This window comes from Eurytemora carolleeae, unplaced genomic scaffold (genome assembly GCF_000591075.1).
Source record: "Eurytemora carolleeae unplaced genomic scaffold, Eaff_2.0 scaffold283, whole genome shotgun sequence".
In the NCBI taxonomy this organism is placed as follows: domain Eukaryota; kingdom Metazoa; phylum Arthropoda; class Copepoda; order Calanoida; family Temoridae; genus Eurytemora; species Eurytemora carolleeae.
In genome coordinates, this window is record NW_019396323.1 from 256,862 (window position 1) to 279,079 (window position 22,218).

Here is a 22,218-nt window from a genome sequence, read left to right on the forward strand (position 1 = left end):
ATATCTCCCTATTTCGATTTATTCATATACAACAGTAAAATAAAGTTTTTAGGGAAAGCTAAATTTTGAAGTAATACATGTTTTTATATTGTATATAATAATAATGTTTATTGTGTAATATGTCTCTTAATCATCATCATAACGCAAAACCAAAAGCACTGATAGTTTGGTACAGGGTGTCCCACATCACGTTAGATTATGTATAGCTTTAAATCGCGATTTTTGGGACTAATCAGAAAATTTAAAAAGAATAAATCATTTTAAAAATTTGTATAAGGATAATTTAAAAATGTGCATACATAAAATACTATATAGGTTGTTAGAGTTAATATGTGCGTATTCTGGTGTTAAGGTTAGGAGATAATCTCTAAAACTCTTTATACTCAATGAAAAAAGTAAGAAATATTTTGTCTACTATTAAGGCTTTAAAATTTCTTTACTATGCTTTAATATATCCTTATTTTCTCTATTTTCTTCCAGTATATAGCTCGACAAGTTAAAAGAATTTAAACTTATTATTACAACTTCAATATATTATATATTTAGCTGGAGCCAAATTTAACGCGCATACTGATCCATTATTTTAATAATATCGCATAACTTAATGTATTGAACTTACTCTTCAATTGATTTATGGGGATTTTGTTTCAAAATATCCACCATTAAAGAAAAAAATATCACAGAAAGTTTCGTTAAAAATGCGAATTAATGGATCGACGACCTTTTACTTAGAAGTCTTTTAAAGTTGATTACAAAAGGTTTGAGGCATGAATGATTGGAGGATTTTAAAAAGGCGAATTAAAGAAATACATTGGTGAAAATAAAACTGGGGAATATAAAGACGACTTTTGAAATCAATTTTTGATTAAATAGTTCAATGAACATAAAATACCGCAATTGAGCAGTGAACATGCAGATTGTCTAAATTATGCCTTCAAATTCCGGAGTTTTATGTATTCAAATTCAATGAACAATTCTGATAAATTCAGGTTCGTCGGTGCCACTGCAAAGCAAAGTAACATGTATGATACTCAACTGCCACGCCAACCAAGAATAGGAGAGTCTGCGTTTACAATACGAAGGCTCTTTAATTTGATCACATGAATTCCTCACGCTGAAGATCCCGATTTTGTAAAAACTTTTATTACATTGTTAAATAAATATAATGACGTTATATTTTTCAATAATTCATTTAAATCAGGTAGAGAGAGAATTCAATCTTGAATGAAAAAGTAATGAGATAATTGATCACTGTTGAAAAGTGTAAGGTTACTTGCATAAAAGATACAAGACATTAATTTTCTTCTTATAAACACTTCATATACTTCAAACCAAAAGTAAATGTTCCAAGGGAGCTGTTAGATGTAATTTCAAGTTACCAACCCATAAAAGGTCCTATCAACAACGTTACCATTTAAACAATTGTCTGGGTAACGATGAGGAAAATATCGTCGTTATTTCAACTAAAAAGTTTTGTTTAACATCGTCTTGGTGGTTTGCACTATAAAAAAGTAAATATACATTAAACCGATACATATTTGCACGCCTATGCAGAAGATAATGATCTCATATCGTGCCTGATATCCTGAAAAGATTTAAATTTTGATCAATCTTGTACTGAAAATGTGCAAGCTGGTGTTTTTGAGAAACTGCAATGGAAAATGATCAGTTTTAGAAGTATGGCTATTCATCATAATTCAGACAATGCATATGCTTTGACAGGTACTGTTGTGATTCAGACTTGCCACTCAATAAATGATGGATCCTTTGAAAATATAAATAAAGACTCTAAAAACAAAAAGACAATCCGGCTGACAATGTATCATATGCGTTCATTGAACTTATAAATATTGATTCAGCAGAAGTATTAGCAATGCATTCTTGTTGACGTTGACAGACTTTGACATCTAGCTTTAGCAAAGGGTTTGCTGACCGTAGATAACAGAAATCATTGCAAAATTTTTAGTCAAACAATAATTATTAGAATTTAATAGAACCCTATTCAGACGACCTATGTCGGAATATAATGAATTTTATCCTCGTCTTAAATCCGCTAAAAACCGATTCAATTGAGCGCCGGCTTAAATCTTGAAGCTATGAATACGATTTTAAGTGGAATCAACCGTATTTGAGCCCGAATTAAATTCTTTAAGTTCGGCCTCTTGCCAATGATAGCAGATCTGACAAACTATAAGCTTTCATTATTAGGGTGACTCAAGTACAGTAGGTGGCAACTGAGAAATGGACCATTTATACGCGACATCACAAGTGTCAAATATAACAAGAAATTTTTTTTCTTCCTCCAATTTGGTTTACATTTGTTCCAAGATTAAATGAAATAATGTAAAAACAGAAAATAAAGAACACATACAAATTTTCTACTGTAAGATAAGCACTTTATTCCAAAATTATCACTATTATTAATAATTTTGTCGTACACAAAAACTAAGTTGACACTTATGACGTAAGAATACAAATGTACAAATTCTACGTTGCTATCTATTGTACTAGAATCTAATTGGGGTGACTGAAAAACAAACTTTTTAAATTTATGCCAAGCTAAGTAACATACTTAACTAACACAGAAAACATAATAAAGATTTAATCATACATGTATTTGTTCCAAATAAACTTTAAACTGACAATTTTTCTACATTTATTGTTCGAAGCTGAATATCTGCAAACAGGACAATGGTGTTAATTTTCAGACGCGACTTGTCATTTAACGTTCTAATCGCAAACGCAGGCGAATGGAGAAATTCAGATCGGTTATTTTCACAGTTAATTAGTTCGATAATTGGTTCATAATCATATTTAAAACAGATTGAATATAGTGATAGTAATAAACTAACCTAAATATACAAAGTTTAGGCATGTAGTTAAAAAATTAAAACTAAGGGGTTCTTATTGAAAATGTCTAAGATTTCTCCAAAACGTTTAGGAATTAATTATCAAAGTTCTTCTTTAAGTATTTTTGCCAAAAGTTGGGTTTGTTGAGAAACATTAGAACAGATTAAAATACCACAAAAAATATTGAAATAAGCCCATTAGTGGTGAGTAACATGCTTTTAATGAATAAGGAAAATTCCAAATAAAAAACTCCTCTTCAATAAAAAAATAGTAAATTAAGGCTTGGTAAAAGTATGAAAATGTTTCCTGAATAAAAACAGTAAGGATATCACAAGTTTAATTGTGAAGTCGGGATTTAGAAAATTCACCAGGAGATGTCCAATTTGCGCTACTCGTCCGCTTGAAAAATCTAAAAAAACCATTTAATAGTTTAATATACAGAAATGACAAAAATTCTCATTTTAAAAAATTTCATCGACTGCAAAAGGTTTAACAGAGTTTCTTAACATTTAATATTGCTAATGTCCCCCCCCCCCACTAAGATTTCATTAGTATAAGAGTTCAATATTTTATATATAAAAAACATTTTTAAACAGGAAATGGAATCTAGTCTATTTTCAGAGATTTCTGCATTGGCTGATCTAGATGTTATATTTTGTATATTTATCAGTAAAAAGCTTCTTAATCGTAGGACCAAAACGTAGTGTCAAAAAACTACGCGAACATAATATAGTTTTCTAATCAATTGCAAATAGGAACATATCAAAAATGTAAAATTTCTATGTTTCAGGTGTATCTATGAGCGTTACTGTGATTTAATCAATATTCGAAAATAAGAATATATCTTATTTTTAAATAGATTAAGAAGAATTAAGATTAAGATTAAGAGGAAAGTATTAAAACAAAATATTGAATTTTTCTTGAACCTAGCTCCCACGATAATTAAATGTATGTAATTTCCCTTCCCTTAAAAATTTATACCTTTTCTTCTGCTGATCGAAGATTTTGCATAAATCTGGCATCTCCATGGTGTCTCCAAACAGGAGTTCTAAGTTAGGTGGCACATAGTTCTGCTTGAGTAAAGCAGAACGAAGAACAGACCCCTGGGCCCACTGTGGTACCTAGACGTAAAAAAAATTATTCATCCATTATGACTCGTATCTATTTAAGAAAGAAATAACATATTCTAAAACTTCGTTGCCCATATTCCACATGATGTTAGGTACTTTCCCCAAGACTTTTTCCTAACGATATTTCCCCAAGTGGCAACTTACCAAGTCTATCCTTACCACAGCGCTCTTCGGTCACTAACCTATTCTAACCGCAGGGCCCCCCATCGCAACCTAGCCTTCAGCGCCTAAGAACGCCTAACCTAATGGAAAGTTTCTGCTTTGAAGAAAACCTAACATCTTGAATACTTTCAATCCTAGATGCCTATAATCTGTATTCAAACGAAGAATAACCCGTACAAAAATACGAAGAATTTCCGTTCAGTTAAAATGTGAGACTAACCTCTTTTCTAGGATTATCATCCTCGTCCGTCTCATCTCCTGAGTTGAGGTCGTCTAGACCATAATCGTCCTCGGTCCTCGAGGGTTGAGGAGGAAGATCAATCCTAGCTGGGGTCATGTCGTAGGACTGAGTACTCTAAACATAATGTTTTAAATCATCTATATATCTATATATTGGGTAAAAGGTAGAAGTCAGTAGCAAAAATAAGCGGATACACGGATCCGGGGCAAAATATCAACCAAAACTGCAAAAAAATCTATTTTTACTCTCAATCTTCAAATCTGAATTGTTAAAAAAAGAGAAATTAAAAAAATTTCTTGATCTCTCATTCAGAGATCAGGAAATTCATCAAGTTTAAAATAAAAATAAGCGAAAAAGAAGGAAAAAATTGACTATACAGTTTGCTTAGTTGATTTAAGGATTTTATTTAGATATTCTAAAAATTGTTTCCGATTAATTTCCCTTTATAAAAAAAACTTCAACAAAAAATATTTATTCATTCATAATTTCTTATATTTTGATCCATCATAACCCAGCTTTAAGCTACCTAAGCTCTCCTGCTGCAGTAGTTTCACCTAATAAAACTTTTCCCTCATAAATATTTTTTTAAGCTTTAGCTGACTTAACGGCTGATCCAAATAGACTTATATTTTTTGAGAAAAAAACCATGGGTACCCCCCGGGCAACGGGCTCTTTAGTTAGTATCAAATATAATTATTACTGCAGTAAAATCAAATGATTTGAACTTAAAAGTAAAAAAAGATCATCCTGTGATAATCGTTGTAAATTGTTTTCGATCGTTCTTAGAAAAAAATGAATAAAACTTTGAAAATTTGAAAACTATTTTATGATTAACTTTGATTTTATTAAAATTAGCAATATCTTTAAAATAAAAACTACAAAGTCCAAAAACGGTCCGAAAAAACGATCCGGAAAACGATCGTCACATCACTACCTGCGACGAGTTGATGGTCTGAGTAGTGTTCAAGGTCAGATTCTTGTTTACAGGTTTATCGTAGGTAGAATTCAAGTCGGTCACCTAAATAGAGGAAGATTTGTTGCATATAAAAAACCAATATTTTTCTCTAAATGTCTAAATCTTCAACTGTCGGTTTTTAAATAAAATTTCCAGAAATTCTTTGTGATTAAAGAGAGATTAAAGAAACTAATTACTTGAATAAGATTACTTATGTTTGATGATTTAGATTCAATTTTTATTTTCTCAACCTGTTCCTAAACAACTAATTAGTTCACAGTAGAATTTTGTTCACATTTTTTGTCGTCGTTATTTAATAGTTAAAAAAAATTATCCAACACCATAAGTACGATTTTGAACGTCACCTTTGCGCTCAAACTCAGGATTTACAGATTTTTAAAAAGTTTTATATGTGTCTCAAATAAATCCTAAAGAATTTGTCCACAACACTGCATACTCAGTTTAACTACCCGAAGGCAAATCACTACCTGTGATGAGTTGATGGTCTGAGTAGTGTTAAAGGTCTGATTCTTGTTTACAGATTTATCGTATGTAGAATTCAAGTCGGTCACCTAAATAGAGGAAGATTTGTTACATATAATAAATAAGATAATATTTTTTTTGGATTTAGAAAATCTAGGAAAATTAGTTTAAATACTAACTACGCTGAATTTAAGACTAAGACAAAGTTCGATTCCTGAGATATGTTAGGATTCATTTTTAAGACTAATTTAAAAACCGGTTGCTGACTGACAAAATCCACCAAAACTGATCTAATTTTAAACAATAATAGTTGAGATTACGGAAGTCAACTCTAAAATAGGAAAATTTTCAATAGCAGGCTCAATTTGTTCAAGTAGATATGGGCACTGGGCAGGCGTTTTAACATTTAAATCCATTTACAGTACACTGTACAGTACAGAACATCAACAAAACTAAAAATTCTACATGATGTTTTAAAAAAAACGCTCATTTAGACATTGTAGCACTCGTCCGGGTTGAATTTTTAAATTTTAAATTAGACATGTAGCAGAAAAACTAAAGTAGTAATAACAGTTTGAAATATGACATTTTGACTTAAGTTTTAGAATTTGAATTTCATTAGGGCCTGAAAAATTGCAAATCTTTCAAACAAATCCTAAAAATGCGCAGTTATTCTTGAAGTCGATTATCATTTTAAATATATTTTTATCAATTTTCTTATTCATTTTGTATAATTGTGACCCTTATGATAAACAAATCTTAAAATGCGCAGTTACTTTTGAAGTCGATTAACATTTTAAATATATTTTTATCAATTTTCTTATTCATTTTGTGTAATTGTGAACCCTTATGATAAACAAATGAAATAAAATGTAAATGCAATAATACTTATCACAATGACAATATCAAATTTTGAACCAAGCCAAAATGTCAAATTTCATGCTGTTTTTACTTCTTCAATTTAAACTTTAAAAATTGAACCTTGTTGAGAGCTACAATGTGTGAAAGTTTTTTTAAATTACCTTATTTTATTTATTAATTAAAAATAAAATAAAAACGGGAATAAATCTCTGCAAAAATTTCCATCCATTAAGAATACAAAATAACAAATTCATTACCTTTTGTTTTTCAGCTTCTCGTTCTTGAAGTTTTCTCATTTCCTCTCTTTCCCTCATTATCCTTTGTTGTTCTGTTCTCTTCACTTCCTCCAACTTCCTCTTCTCCTCCATCTTCCTCATCTTCCTCTCCTCCTCATCCCTCATCCTTCTCTTCTTTTCTTCCTCCTCCTCCCTCTTTCTTCTTTCCTCCGCCATCTTGTTCCTTTGCTCATTTTCCTTCTTTTTCTTCTCCGCTTCTTCTTTTAACTTCTCTTCTCTCTTCTTGATAGCAGCAAGCTTTTCTTCAGTTTCTTTCGCCTAAAATATAAGGTCTAAATAGAAATCAATTGTTCCTGGGTAAAATCCAGAAAATCCATAGAAATTTAGAGTTTCACAAACAGAAAAATGGTGACTTGAAATAACATTAAAAAAATAAAGGTATTACTAAAAGGTGCGCGAAGCGCCCTAAAAGCATTGTAAGCAAATTTTTTATCAATGCTTTTTAGTGGCCTTACTCTAAGCACTTTAACTTAAAAGCGAACACAATAGATATTGAATTTAGTTCATGAAGTTAAGCGATATAACAAACAAACAATTAACATCGGGACAGCCTGTAAAAAGAAGGGATGATTTACCTGGGTTTTCTTGAGGTTGGATTCCTTCTGATTCTCCTTCTGCATCCTGGCCTCCTGAACCCGCCTAACCCTCTCCTCCCTCTTCTCTCTCTGTTCCTCAGCTCTCTTCCTTAAGTGCTCTTCTCTCCTCTTCAAAGCGTCCTCCTCCTTCTCATGCTTCCTCCTTAACTCCTCCTCCTTCTGCTCCTGTATCTCCTCTATAGTTGGAGGTTTAGGTTTAACACCAGTGATTAATCCTGCCAAACTCAATCCTAAAATATAGTTGGAGGTTTAGGTTTAGAACTAAGGATTAATCCTGCCAAACTCAATCCTAAAATATAGTTGGAAGTTTAGGTTTAGAACTAAGGATTAATCCGGCCAAACTCAATCTTAAAACCAAGGATTAATCCGCGTTGGAAAGATGTGAATTTTTGCTGGTAAAGGGGATTAATAATTTAAACTTTCATGCCTCAGGAATCAACTTTACAGTATTACTCATTATTAAATCTGTTATTAATGTACTTTATTTTGATGAAAACCAAATTGGTCCCTTTTAAAGAAAAATCTCCTTTCAAGTCTGATACAGGATCAAATTATTAAAAATCCCCTCTATTTGGAATAAATAATTGCCAATAAAGCTTATTTAATGACGTGAAGAGTCCTCGTTAATAGTGATATGTATCAATCAAGGGTACATACTACATATATCTAACAGATTTGTCAACAGCTTTCAAATTTATCCGCACTAACAAGTTAGGTTTCTCCGCCTGGTTTTTTTTTCAATTGCTATTACTAAAGGTGGGACCAATTGGCACTTGTATAGATATATTTTGCTTGTCTGTTAGTCTTTTTGTATCCAATAAACGCCAAAACGGCTAAGCTGATCGGGCCCAAACTTTTAGTGGGTACCTCACTTAACCCCAGGGAAGGTTTATGGATGATCGACTTTTCAATTTTTAAAACTTTTGAATCCAAGAAATTTTTTTGTTTTACTATGTATACAAAGATAAAATGTTCACAATTGAAATAGAAGATAAAAGATAAATATAAAAAAATCCAAAGATAAAGGATCAATGTAAGAATATCCTAATATAAAAGATCAATATAAAAATTGTTAAGATAAAGGACCAGTATAATAAAAATCCTAAGATAAAGGGTCAATATAGAAATTAAGCTCTTAACATCTCAGACGTCAAGAAAATAATTCATATCAATTACTTGTTTTTACTTGATTAGCAAAAATATCCACGTCTTCTCCAAACTTCAACCCCCTCTCATTGAGCGTAAAGAAATTAAATACACCCCTGGTAAAAAAGAACTCCCTCCCCCTGGCCCCCGGTAGCATTATATAAAAAAATTGAATAACCATTTATTTGTTTATTTATTATGGCAACCATAAAACCACGAATGGAATTAGACATCACGCCCGTCAGTACCTTCATGGATAAATGATACAAGGTCATGTTTAGGTAAGGTTTGATAAACGATCATGGCTCATTGATGTTTGACCATAAAAACCATAAAAACTTGTTTCTTTACGTCAATCCAATTAAATAAAATAAAATAAAATTATATCTTAGAAAAACAAAATTGCCAATTGTTGACGGATGTTGATTGTATTTAAATAACAGATGTTCTCTGTATTTACTGATGAAGTATTTCTTGCTTATATTTATTAAGCTCTGACATCCTTGGTACTTTTATCATATGAGATGGTCCATCCTTGTTAATATTTACCTAATACTTTTATCATATTAGATGGTCCACCCTTGTTAATATTTACCTGGTACTTTTATCATATTAGATGGTCCAACCTTGTTAATATTTACCTGATGCTTTTATCATATTAGATGGTCCACCCTTGTTAATTGTGTCAAGTCTACTCCTAATCTTGTTCAAGGAAGCTGAGGTAGACCCAGAACCAAAACCTTAAAAGTTAAAATTCATATTATTTTAGGAGCTTTAAATACTAATTCAAGAAATCCAGTTCAAGAGGAGAATGCCCGATTCACAGCGGTACTCTCATTTATCTGACCAATAAAAGGAAAGATATCATCGCTTTTTTTTCTTGAAAAATAAAGAAATTCTGATATTTTTCTCTATAATTTTGCATAAAATCAAATCCCAATCAAATCCCAATCCCAATCCCCATCCCATCCAAATCATCCCTATCACTAACATGGTGGTAAATATTTTCAAATTTCAATGATTGGAATTGAATATTGACCTGATTTACCGCTCCCGACAGCAGGACTTACACCCCGCCCTCCACTTGCTAACACCTAAACAATACAATATTTTGAGTTGATCTTCTCTATTTAGTATATAATAAAGATCTTCGCTTATATATATATATATTTATATGTCAGCTATTTCTTCTTCAAAATTATTTTTTTTATTTCAAGGGCAACGCAAGTCACTTGAGCTTGTATACAATATTTTTGCTGATATTTGAGTTGAAATACGCAAAAAAATTTTAGTTCAAAATACATTTTTTCATTTCACGGGCAACGCGGGCACTTGAGCTAGTATACAACAATTTTGTTGATATAAAATATTTGAGTTAAAATACTATATTTGAGTAAAATACAATATTTTAGTTAATATGCAATATCTAAATAAATCCTTAAAAGACATAGTCGTTGATATTTCAAGTGACCTTTAATTTAAAGAGGAATATTCCCGATTCACAACGATACCCTTTAACCTTAAAGGGAGTGACCGGACATGAATGTTAGTTGAACTGAGATTGCAGTATTATTAAGAATTTTTTAATGATTCATTTGAGACCTATCAGGCGTTTTTATTGTGCAGTTTTGTTCAGCAGGAGCGCAAATTCAATCTTTAAAATCCTAATAAATTGACCAATTTAGAGAGATGATTTTGAGAATCGTATTTATTAGATTATTTAATGACGACCATGAAAAATTTAACAAAAAATTCGACAGTAAACAAATAAATTGTTTAGGAACAGATTGAGAAAATAAAAATAACTCTTATAACCGAAAGAAGTAACCTTATTCAGTTATTGGTTTCTGAAATGTCTCAATGTACAAAATCATCTCTTTAGATTTCCTAGAATTTTTAATGAAAGGACGACATTTGAAGAATTTGAAGAAATCTGCGAACAAATTCATAAATAATAAGAAAATCAACATAATGATGAAAAAGAAACATTTGATTCTAAATTGATTTATTGACATTTTTTTTTCTGAAAAATATGTTCCTAAACATTTTACTGTAGAAATTTTGTTACATTTTGCTTCGTCATTTATAAATAATTTTTATAAAATCGATTCTCAAAATCATCCCTCCAAAATGGACCATCAATGAGGATTTTAAATATTGAATATGCGCTCTTGCTGAACAAACATGCACAATTAAAACATATGATGGGTCTCAAATGAATCCTAAAAAATTCTCAATAATAGTGAAATCCCAGTTCAAATGCCATACATTGCCGGTCACTCCCTTTAATCTGTTAAATAATGTTAAGTAATATTATAATAACCTTTTTTGGTCTGATCATCTTCTCTGTCGGAGCTTTCTCAAACCCATGTAACTTCTTCTTTTGGTTCTCACAACTTTCACCTTTCCTGTACATACACAGTTTAAACAATTATGTAAGCATGCATGGATTGTATGTTTGTATTTGTGCATGGGTGTATGTATGTATGTATGTATGTATGTATGTATGTATGTATGTGTGTATGTGTGTGAGTGTGTATGTGTGTGTATGTATGTATGATGTTCGGCCCCTTTCCAAAAGATTTAATTTTTTTCGTCTTTCAGTTTTAAAATCCTCAATTCCATCATTGAAATTGTGAAATTTATTCTATTCTGTCGTATAAAACGTTAAAATAAAATTATAATTTGAATATTTTTTAAATCTTTATAAAGAAGACCGAACACATTTTCCAATATTAGGTCCGCTTTTGAAGGTTAAAACGGCATTTGAGAAAAATCATTTATTGAAGACTCCTCCCATTTGGGAATTTTCTACCACCTAGAAGCACTTTCAAGCACAGTTAACGATATCTATTAGGCTAAAAAGCCTAAAGACTTTTTTCAGTGACACCCTGTATCTTTGACGCACTCGAGATAAAATAGTTTTCTGTTTTACACCAATATTTCACAAATAAATGATGTATAACAGCTTCTAATTCGCCTTAGGATTGCATTTTTTCAACGTTCCTTTTGTTTGTAAAAAAACAAGGTTAGGATCTATTCCATTTTTAATAAATATTTCAACCAAGTTTTCATTTTATCTTTAGTTATTATAAAATATTAGATTTTCCTCTTTTCGAACTTACGTTTTTTAAATAAATATTTTTTTTCGTCACCTTTTGCTCGCTGACACTCGACGAAGACTGTTTGTGACCGATGACCGTTTCTGTTTCGTCATCCGACCACTCTGTGACCGGCGGAGCGGATCTTTCCGCCCTAAACCAGCCGAGTCCCGCATAGCTGCCTCGAACAGATGAACTCGTTCTTTGATGGGAGATCCTGCATTGAAAACATATCTATAGCTTTTCTTTGCTTGTCTGTCCGTCTGTAAATGTGTTTATCCAATAAACTTCAAAATGGCAGAACCGATCGGGCCCAAATTTTGTGCGGGACCTTACATGACCCTAGAGAAGGTTTATGGATGATCCAAATTAGCCGAGCCAACAAATTTCGACCTCATTAAATTTTGATAAACCACGTTTTTTTTTAATAAATTCCGCGATTTTGTTTGTTATTATGTTTTCACAGAGAAAATTTTCACAATAAAAATAGAGGATGGGCACAGCCTAGTTTAATATATAAACGTGAACAAATTTTAAAATTTATTTTAAAGCTGGATATTATTTTAAAAAATGGATATGCAAACTTATAGATCTGTAAAAATTTCAAAACAAACGCTGGGTTAGCTACTGACCCCCAGTCTGACACGTCATTAACACGTTACGATACGTATTATTTGTATATCCCAAAAATAATTGAACAAATTTATAAGAGTTTAATTTTTTGTCTCATGAAAAAAATTCCAAAATCCGTGAAAAACTGTTTTCTAACCTGCAAACGCATGTTGTCTGGGGGAGGGCATGTTCTTCCCACCAGGAGAAAGTGCTCTAAGAGCAAGTTCTTTAACTCTGGGAGAAGCGAGGGCTCTAGTTAGTCCTTCTTTATCACTTCCTTCACTCCCACTCTCCAGAAGGCGCTGTTTCGTCCTCGTGTTCCGCCTCAACGGTTCATCATTAGTCACCGAGGAACTAGACTCGGCTTCTAGAACCCGTTGTTTTGTTCGAGTGGAACGTTGCTCTGCAGGTTCTGCAGTCTTCTCTAGGTTCCTCTGTTTAGTACGGGTAGAACGGACGGGGTTAGCTAATTCTATATCCAAAGACTCGGTTTCAACCGTCTCAGGTTCCAGGTTCCTTTGTTTAGTTCGGGTAGACCTAGTAGGTTTATCTGGGTTCTGATCTACGGGTTCAGGTTCAACAGTCTCAGGTTCTGGGTTACGTAGTTTGGTTCGAGTAGAACGAGAAGGTTTAGAGGTCTCCTGAAATCATTTAAACATTTTTAAACATCATTCGGTGGATAAGAGCTTATGGCACACTAAAGAAGAAGTTTAACAAGTTCTAGTAGTTCAACTATCTCTTACTTTGTATTGAATCTGAACTAATTTAAACTAAAAATATGATAAAGAGGAGGGAAGGGGGGGAAAGTAAGTGTTGAAGTACATGAATGACTGTTCACAGATCACGACAAAAATGGGAAACTTCATTTAATTAACATACCCGTAAAATGTCATTAAAATTACGAATTTGTGCAGGGATAAGTATGAATATTGCCGGAATTAATTTTCAGAATGAAAAATGATGATCTTACTCATATTGTTACTCAGATGATAGATTTGAAGAGTACTGCTGTGGATTGGACACATGACTGTTAGAAACAAGGGTCACTAGAAATTTTGTTGCCAGTTACGTTTAATAGATTTCTACTAGCTTAAGGCCAGCGTTGACCGTGGAAAAAATTTTTGAATTTTTTTTAACCGTTTAAACCACAGGACACCCCAAAAAATTCGGCCCAATCAGTCTAGCCGTTTTGCCGCTATACGCAACATATATATGAATATCTTGTGTCCACAAAAAATGTCACCCCAACCGGTCCAGCAGTTTGGCCAGCTATACGCAACATATTAATGAATGTCTTGTTTTATTATATAGAAGATATAATTATACACTATACAGTCATAACCAGAAAGACCTCTGGAATTAATTGACAGTTAATGACGACTTTGCAAATACATCTCAAATAATTTTAAACGCACAATAAAGGCAACCCACATTTTGGAATTGGCAGGACTAGGTTTTTTATGTTATTATTGTTTCATTAATCATATTTGTAAAATTAGATTGTAAAGTCGTCTGATTAGTTATAAATTAATTCCGGGTCTTTCTGATGATGACTATAATGTATATAATGCATATTTGCAGAAAATGGGAGTTTGAATTATTTTCCTTCTAATACTGCGAGTTTTACGGACAGATTTTCTTATTGATGCCACTTCTGGAGTTCCTTAAAAATAATTAATTCATAGAGAAAGTTTATAAAACATTTGCTTTTCACCTTAAGTATGTATTTTTTTTTTCGAAAAGAGTGGCTATTTTGAGATGGAAAAACACTGGTTAGGAACACTGCCGACTTTAAATTTTATCAAAAATAAATATTTTTGTCCCAACTCCTCCCTGTACAATTCTACCTTCATCTTCATTATCAGCTACATTTTCGTCGGCCGTCAAAACTTCACTTCCGGCAGGGTCATGGTTATCTTCAACCTCCATGGCTGTTTCGGGAACAACTTCTGCGAGAACAACAGGTTCCAGGTTCCTTTGTTTAGTTTGGGTAGACCTAGTAGGTTTATCTGGGTTCTGATCTACGGGTTCAGGTTCAACAGTCTCAGGTTCTGGGTTACGTAGTTTGGTTCGAGTAGAACGAGAAGGTTTAGAGGTCTCCTGAAATCATTTAAACATTTTTAAACATCATTCGGTGGATAAGAGCTTGTGGCACACTAAAGAAGAAGTTTAACAAGTTCTAGTAGTTCAACTATCTCTTACTTTGTATTGAATCTGAACTCTATCCTACCTGTGATGTATTCATGTCCTCTTGTCCTCTCTGTTTAGTCCTGGTTGATCTGCTAGGACGAGCTTCTTCACATGATGGAACAGTTTCAGGTCTGAAATCACATTATAAGTTAAAGAAGTTAACAAATAGGGAAAATTACTATAAAGGAAGATAAGATGCACACTCTCTCAACTCAGAACAGGATACAGCAACTACCTAAACTCTAACATGTCTAGGATAGACAGCATCATTAAAAATATCCACACAAACTGCCAGGGTACTCAACATGATACAAACCATATATTTAATTGCCCCTCCAAACCCACCCACCTAACCCATAGAAGTCTCTGGGACAAACCTCAGGAGGCTGCAGGCTTCCATAGACTTTGTGAAGAAGAGATTTAATGAACTGATGATTGGCTACAACAACATGAGTTAAAAACGGTAAACATAAAATACAGAGACCATAATTTGAAGTGACATGCCTTTAAATTCTTATTAAAATGTAGGGAACCAAGAACCTGTGAAGATTTATTTACGATTTTCATGTAAGGAACAAAGAGCCCATGAAGATTGATGAAGAAATTATATCTAGGGAACCAAAAACCCTTCAAGATTGATGAATGATTAAAATATAGGGAACCAAAAACCCTTGAAGATTGATGAATGATTTACATGCAGGGAACCAAGAACACGTGAAGATTTATGAATTTTTAACATGTTGGGAACAAAGAACGTGAAAATTTATGAATTTGTAACATGCTGGGAACCAAGAACCTGTTAAGATGGAGAAATGATTTACATGCAGGGAACCAAGAACATGTGAAGATTTATGAATGAATAACATGTTGGGAACCAAGAACCTGTTAAGAATGGATGAATGATTTACATGCAGAGAACCAAGAATTCATGAAGGTTGACATAATGTTTAACATGTAGGGAACACTTGATGCTAACCATCTGTTAGGCCAATTGCTTAGGATCATTTAAATTTGCTGCGGACCCGGGTCCAGATCCTGGATCCGCACGGGAAAAAATTGATCCAAATCCAGATCCGGATCCAGGTCATAAACATTTCCTTCAGATTTACTGATTTATTTTAATTTTTAACAATGCAGTATTGCCGAATTATCTTTTTATTTTTTTCTGGCGTTTTTCCTTGATGAACCATTCAGAGTTCGGGAAAATATCTCTTGGTTTTGAACAGTTCAGATTTGGGTTTTGAGAGTAATAAAAGTTTTTTCTTTTGATATTTTGCCATTTCAATCTGATTCGTATATTTTTGCGGATCTGGATCCAGGAAGCCAAAATCTTGCGGATCCAATGGATCTGTATCCTAAGCACTGCTTTAGGTGGTGTATATAGCCAGTGCTTAGAATTCATTTCAATTTGATGCAAATCTATTTCATTATGATTTTAAACAAATAATAAGTCTTTAAAAACATTTTCTCTTTCTTAGCTGTTCAGCTGAAACTTGATAAAACATTCAAAGATGAGGACGTTTTTTAACAGTCACACATTTATTAACATTTGAGATGGATTTTTAGAGAAAAAGATTTTAAGCAAGTTTTGTTAAATATTTTGCCCCTTAGATTTGATTTCGTGGATCCACATATTTTTACTGATCCAGATACAGTAAGCCTACGTACATGTTGCAGATCCATAGCCCGCTCTCCAACGATATGTAGTTTTTTTCTGAAGAATAATAAATAAAATCCCAACCTTGATTGCGCAGTCACCACTTCAACTTGTTCCTCCTCTTCTTCTTCTGTTCCTGTTTCTATATTTTCTTTTACCTGCACACAAATAAGGTAAAATGATTTTACATCAAAGATAGGATGTATCTCGAAATTTCTTGAAGTAAGTAGGAAGGCCCATGTGAATAAAAGATTAATTGCCGCTTTATATAATAATAATCTTTTAAGCTTTCAAAAGCAAAAAGAAAATTTCTAACAGAACAGTTGAAATGTCTAAATGTTGAAAATAAATGTTCATTATAATTTACCTTTGAGTTATCTTGTGAGGAATTAATTCCTGGCGCTGATGATTCCGCTGAAGACTCCACCTGATGATACCTAGGAGCAGGTTTGGGTGGAGAAGAATGGATCTCTGCAACTACTTTACGCTTCTTAGTCTGGGATTCATCTTCAGAACTAGTGGAGTTTGGAACCCGGCTTCTATATCACACATAATTCAAACTTTAAGATTATGGAGAGGGGGGTTATACATTTTCATTACAAGATTTTGGAAGGAAAAATTAAAAAATTTGATATGAAAAGTTAAGCTTTATCGTCCCATTGATACTTATTTTTCAAAACTTCAATCACTTTCCGCAATTTAGCGATTTAAACTAAAAATATGATAAAGAGGAGGGGGAAGAGTTGAAATACATTCAAGTTCACAGTTCATGACATAAATGGGAAACCTAATTCAATATGCTTACCCAAAGTCATTAAAATTGTTAACAGTGACTTACGAATTTGTTTAGACGAAGAAGTATGAATATTGCCGGAATTAATTTTCAGAATGACAAATATTGATCTTACTCATATTGTTACTCAGATGATAGAAGAGTACTGCTGTGGATTGGACACATGACTGTTAGAAACAAGGGTCACGAGAAATTCGTTGCCAGTATTTCTACTAGCTAAAAGGCCTGGCGTTGCCCGTGGAAAAAAAGTGGAAATAAAAAAATTTGAAAAAACAATTTTCGAATTGCCCGGCGTTGCCTGGGGAAAAAAATCGAATTTTATTTAGCCTTTCATACCATCCGGCCAACCAGCAGTATTCTAAAAAAATTTCAGCCCAATCGGTCCAACGCAACATATTAATGAATGTCTTATTTTATTATATAGAAGATATAATTATACACTATACAGTCATAACCAGAAAGACCCGGAATTAATTGACAGTTAATGACGTCTTTGCATTTATATCTTAAATAATTTTAAACGCACAATAAAGGCAACCCACATTTTGGAATTGGCAGGACTAGGTTTTTTATGTCATTATCTTTTCATTAATCATATTAGTGGATTTTAAAGTCTTTACTATGCATATAATATATATATTTGCTGAAAATGGGGTTTTGAATTATTTTCCTTCTAATACTGCGGGTTTTACGGACAGATTTTCTTACTGATGTCACCTCTGAAATTCCTGAAAAATAATTAATTCATAGAGAAAGTTTATTTCACATCACGCCGCTCGTTACCTGAAAAATCTTTTACAAATAAGTTTTTTTTAAAAGTTTTATTAAAAATTTTTTGGAAAAAAATGCTCCATAAAAAATTATTTTAAATTAATTCTAAGAATTTCCTACAGACTCCAATTTACGCCATTCTTGATGAAATTTGCATTTAACCTTAAAGGAAGTGTTCGCAAAAAATGAAAGGGGGTATAGGCTTGCGGCGAAAAATAAGTTGTTGCGTCTATAAGGAGAAAATTGTTAAAAACGACTAATACTGAAGAACGTAGTGTCCACACAATTCAAAAAAGATGCAACATTCAACTCGGATCGTAAACAAATCAATTTAATTCCAAACACATCATTCAGATATTTCAAACAATAGTCATCGACTATTTTTCGACGCATTCGTAAATAGTTGATATTTCATAATATTTTGTATTTTTCAAGATCTGAGAGTTACTTTTGAAAACATTTATTCCTGTTTCGTAGATTTTTGATAATAAAGACGAAATTTTCTTTTTTTTTCCAGGAATGTTCGAAAAACCAGCGCCAGCGAAAATTATATAAAAAATATCAAATATTAACTATATACGAATGCGTCGAAAAATAATCGATGACTACTGTTTGTAATATCTGAATGATTTGTTTGGAATTAATTTGATTTGTTTACGATCCGAGTTGAATGTTGTATCTTTCCGAATTTGTATAGACGCTGCGTTCTTCGGTGTAAGTCGTTTTTAACAATTTTCTTCGTATAGACGCAACAGATAGAAGTAAGATTAATAGGAATCAAAAGCGCTTATTTTTCGCCGTAAACCTATACCCCTTTTATTTTTCGCGAATACTCCTTTTAATGATGTATTTTTTTTATCGGAAAGAGTGGCTTTTTTGAGATGAAAAACACTGGTTAGGAACGCTGCGGACTTTCAGAGATTTCATCAAAAATAAATATTTTCGTCCCAACTCCTCCCTGTGCAATTCTACCTTCATCTTCATTATCCGCTATATTTTCGTCGGCCGTCAAAACTTCACTTCCGGCAGGGTCAGGGTTATCTTCAACCTCCATGGCCGTTTTGGGAGCAACTTCCTCGAGTACAACATTATCCTCCTGATTTTCGGTTTCAGCTTGAGGATTCCTAAAAACTTTCCACATAAAATCTGCCACACTTGACACACAGCTCAAAGAATATGACACAAAAATTATTCATATGAATAAATCTGCGACTTAAATTATATTGAAGCTTAAATTCTGCCACAAAAAAGTGCTAATGTGTGACACAAACTATACCCACTAAACAAACAGTAATTATAAGGAAAAATAATACCACAAGTTATGTCTTCGTCATACAAAAACTGCCACACATTCCTTCAAAACTCAGAAAATCTGCCACAAACAGTATTTAAATGCATAAAATCTGTCATAAATAGTAATTAGACATGTAAAATATGCCATAAATTATGTTTTGCCATATAATATCTGCCAAACATGCCATCAAAGCTCAGAAAATTTGCCACAATCAGTATCTAAATAAAAAAATCTACCATAATATTTTTTAGTTATAAATCTGCCACAAATTAATGCTAATACATAATATATGCCACAGGTTATACCCAGACACATAAACCTGCCACACATGCAGTCAAAGCTAAAAATCTTCCACTAACAGAAACTAAAATATGCCAAACAAAACAAAGCTCAGAAGATATGCCACAAAAAGTTTTTTTTCAGATAAAAAGAAGTCAAAAATAAAAAAAATACATTTTAAAGCATAAATAATAGCCCTAAATGATATCTTAACATTTAAAATTTGTCACAAATATGTCACCAACAGTAATTAAATTATGCCACACAAAACTTGGACTAAAAAACTGACACAAAATATTTTTTGGCAAATGAAGCATAAAAGCTCATAAGATATGCCGCAAACAGTTTCTTAATGCATAGAATTATCTGCAACGAAATTTGTCGATAAGTCTAGTATATACCACAAAACAATGTTCACTCAAAAATAATACCGCAAGTTATACCCTGCCACAACAAATCTGCCACAAAAGCTAAGCTCAGAAAATATGTCACCAACAAATAACTATAAAGGCTAAAGCATAAAATATGCCTCATAAAAATATGGGAAGAGGGAAGGGAAAAGGAAAAAAGGGGTAGGGGGAGGGAAGGGAAAACCCACAAAAAGTGTCAGAAATGCTTTGAAAAAATCTCAGGGGGACCTTTTAAGGGCACTAAAACGCTCCATTATACTGCTGAAATCCAAAAATGTTCTTTGCAAGGGGGGCTCTGCCCACCCTGCACCCTCTCCTGAAAAATATACCTGTTTCAAAGTTGCAGATTTGGGCAAAAATATGATTCTGAAAAAAAGGGAGGGGGGTCAAAAATACGAGTTTCTCAACTTATACACACCCATGTTTTACCGTCTGAATGAATTCAAATCTTCCAATTGTTAAGAAAACCAATACATTGAATTGAATTTAATGATATGTCAGATATCTGCAGAACATGTCCAATGGCTAAGAATAGGCATTATTTTGAGGTTCGTTTTCTACATTCAAGGTCTTTTGAATTCAAAGGTGTTCTAAAATAATAGAGATATTATCACAGCAAATTCCAATTTTCTATATAATTGCCTTTAAAAAATGTACAATTTGTTTTTTTAGTTTACCAAAATAATTTTAAACCGGTTTGATCCATCAGTTCTGAAAAATCTTTTCGATAAATATCTTTGGCCAGAGAAATTTTATGCATAATGCATAATTTAATGCATAAGTCGACATATTAAGCATTACATTTTAAAACAAGATGAACAACATATGAACAACTAAGATTCTTGTGGACTCTTTAAAAATGCATTTTTGTTTTGTTTTAACGGATCTCACAATGATGCTCATCACAACCTTTTGCAAGAGAAAAGCGATCAAAATAGATTTTACATAATATCGAACTACAAAGATTATTGAAACGGCTGGTATGGTGACCAGAGGGGGGGGGGGGGTTTACCTGATATTAATATAATAAATTAATGAAGGTCTTTTTTTCTTTCCAATATTACTCAATTTCTTGACGTTGGCGGATATTTCATTTGTGGCAACCTAAAAAAAAGAGGTTAATTTAAGCTGAAAGAAATGAAGCTGTATCGTGATAATAAAAAAACATAAGGGGCGAGACAAAATTGGTTCTAGTAGGAAATACATCCTCGAAGAAGATAAACATATCTATTTAGCATAAATAGACCCCACTCGGAAGTTGTTTGTAAAATATATATAGATATATCAAATATTCAACATATACTTCGTAAAACTTATTTATTTTTAATTAGGAGGATTGTCTTACCTTAGAAACCGCCCTGCTGCTACGACTGCTTCGAGAGTCCAAAAATCGTATATTTGGAAGGATCCTGTCCGAAAGACCGCTTTATGAACCCCCAACTATTTGTATGAAATTTTCGATCTAGATTTAAATTATTGCTCGACATGGCATATACTAATTAAGTCCAAAAATCGTTCTTTAGGACAGACCCAGACAATTACTTTAACTTAATTTAAAGAGATTCAGGCAGATTTACAGATGGTGTTGAGTTGATTTCATTTGAGGTTCACATTTAAGGTTAAACAAAGCCTTACCTCATACTGTTTCTCTAGATTTACAAGAACGTCTATACCAAACTGATTGGCGGCCATTAACTTCGTTAGCACATCGTCCACCGTGGCCGGCAGAAGATCGTCCGCCATACTTACCAAAACTCAACTACTCACCGTTCTGGAACATAACAGACAAATATAATTTTCTATGACTTGAATTTAAAAAGTTGTAAAATATGACAAAGTTAATTAGAATTGATTGATTAACGTTTATATCTGTAAGCAATTAATCGAGCTTCTTGTATCTATATTACAACAAAATCATCTGTAAGACTGTGGTGAACGCTGAGCGGCTGAACGATTATTTCGTTTCGCAAATTCGAATGTTGAAACAGCCCGCCAATAATGGTGGGGAATATTCCGGTTTCTAGACTCGAAATATGCGTCGTCTTCGTTTTATATGCTGCTGCATCGATCGGATTAATGGTACTTCTTGGGATGCTATATCGATTGCACTAACGTCAGATACCGATATAGACTGCAAACGTACAATTTGCATCAAAGTTAGCTGATTAAAAACCGGGTTGTATTCCGAATGAATATTTAACGTATATTAGGTGTCCTTATGTTTATAAATTGAACTATAATTGTTTTAATTCGACCTGCCAAAAATATTCCCACATCAAATTAGACCGCGTCAATGGGTCTAAATAACGATTTGGGGGACAAATCAGAAAATTTAAGAAGAATGAATCATTTTGAAAATAGGTTAATAGAAATTTTTTTTTGCAGAAAATG

General features: G+C 32.7%; 1 protein-coding gene across 1 annotated transcript; it reads right to left on the minus strand.

Moving 5' to 3' along the window:
- Positions 1-2,594: 2,594 nt before the first annotated feature.
- Positions 2,595-21,570, minus strand: LOC111700933 (inner centromere protein A). The gene is made up of 19 exons (XM_023472016.1): positions 21,463-21,570; positions 18,817-18,940; positions 17,791-17,801; positions 16,648-16,776; positions 16,365-16,438; positions 14,664-14,754; positions 14,273-14,533; positions 12,591-13,074; positions 11,876-12,038; positions 11,044-11,128; positions 9,760-9,814; positions 9,362-9,460; positions 7,554-7,804; positions 6,940-7,236; positions 5,827-5,910; positions 5,318-5,401; positions 4,363-4,497; positions 3,832-3,971; positions 2,595-3,259 (listed from the first exon to the last, which is right to left on the minus strand). The coding sequence occupies exons 1-19, from the start codon at positions 21,568-21,570 to the stop codon at positions 3,187-3,189; spliced, it is 2,748 nt and encodes a 915-aa protein (XP_023327784.1). The 3' UTR covers positions 2,595-3,186.
- Positions 21,571-22,218: the final 648 nt, after the last annotated feature.

Bases quoted from the DNA above. Each gene is read 5' to 3' on its own strand.
- LOC111700933 (XM_023472016.1), bottom strand. From the start codon at position 21,570: ATGGCGGACGATCTTCTGCCGGCCACGGTGGACGATGTGCTAACGAAG. The intron at 14,534-14,663 runs GTAGGATAGAGT...AAATGATTTCAG, and splicing joins AGGACATGAATACATCACAG to GAGACCTCTAAACCTTCTCG. The intron at 12,039-12,590 runs GTTAGAAAACAG...TTTTCAATGCAG, and splicing joins CAGACAACATGCGTTTGCAG to GATCTCCCATCAAAGAACGA.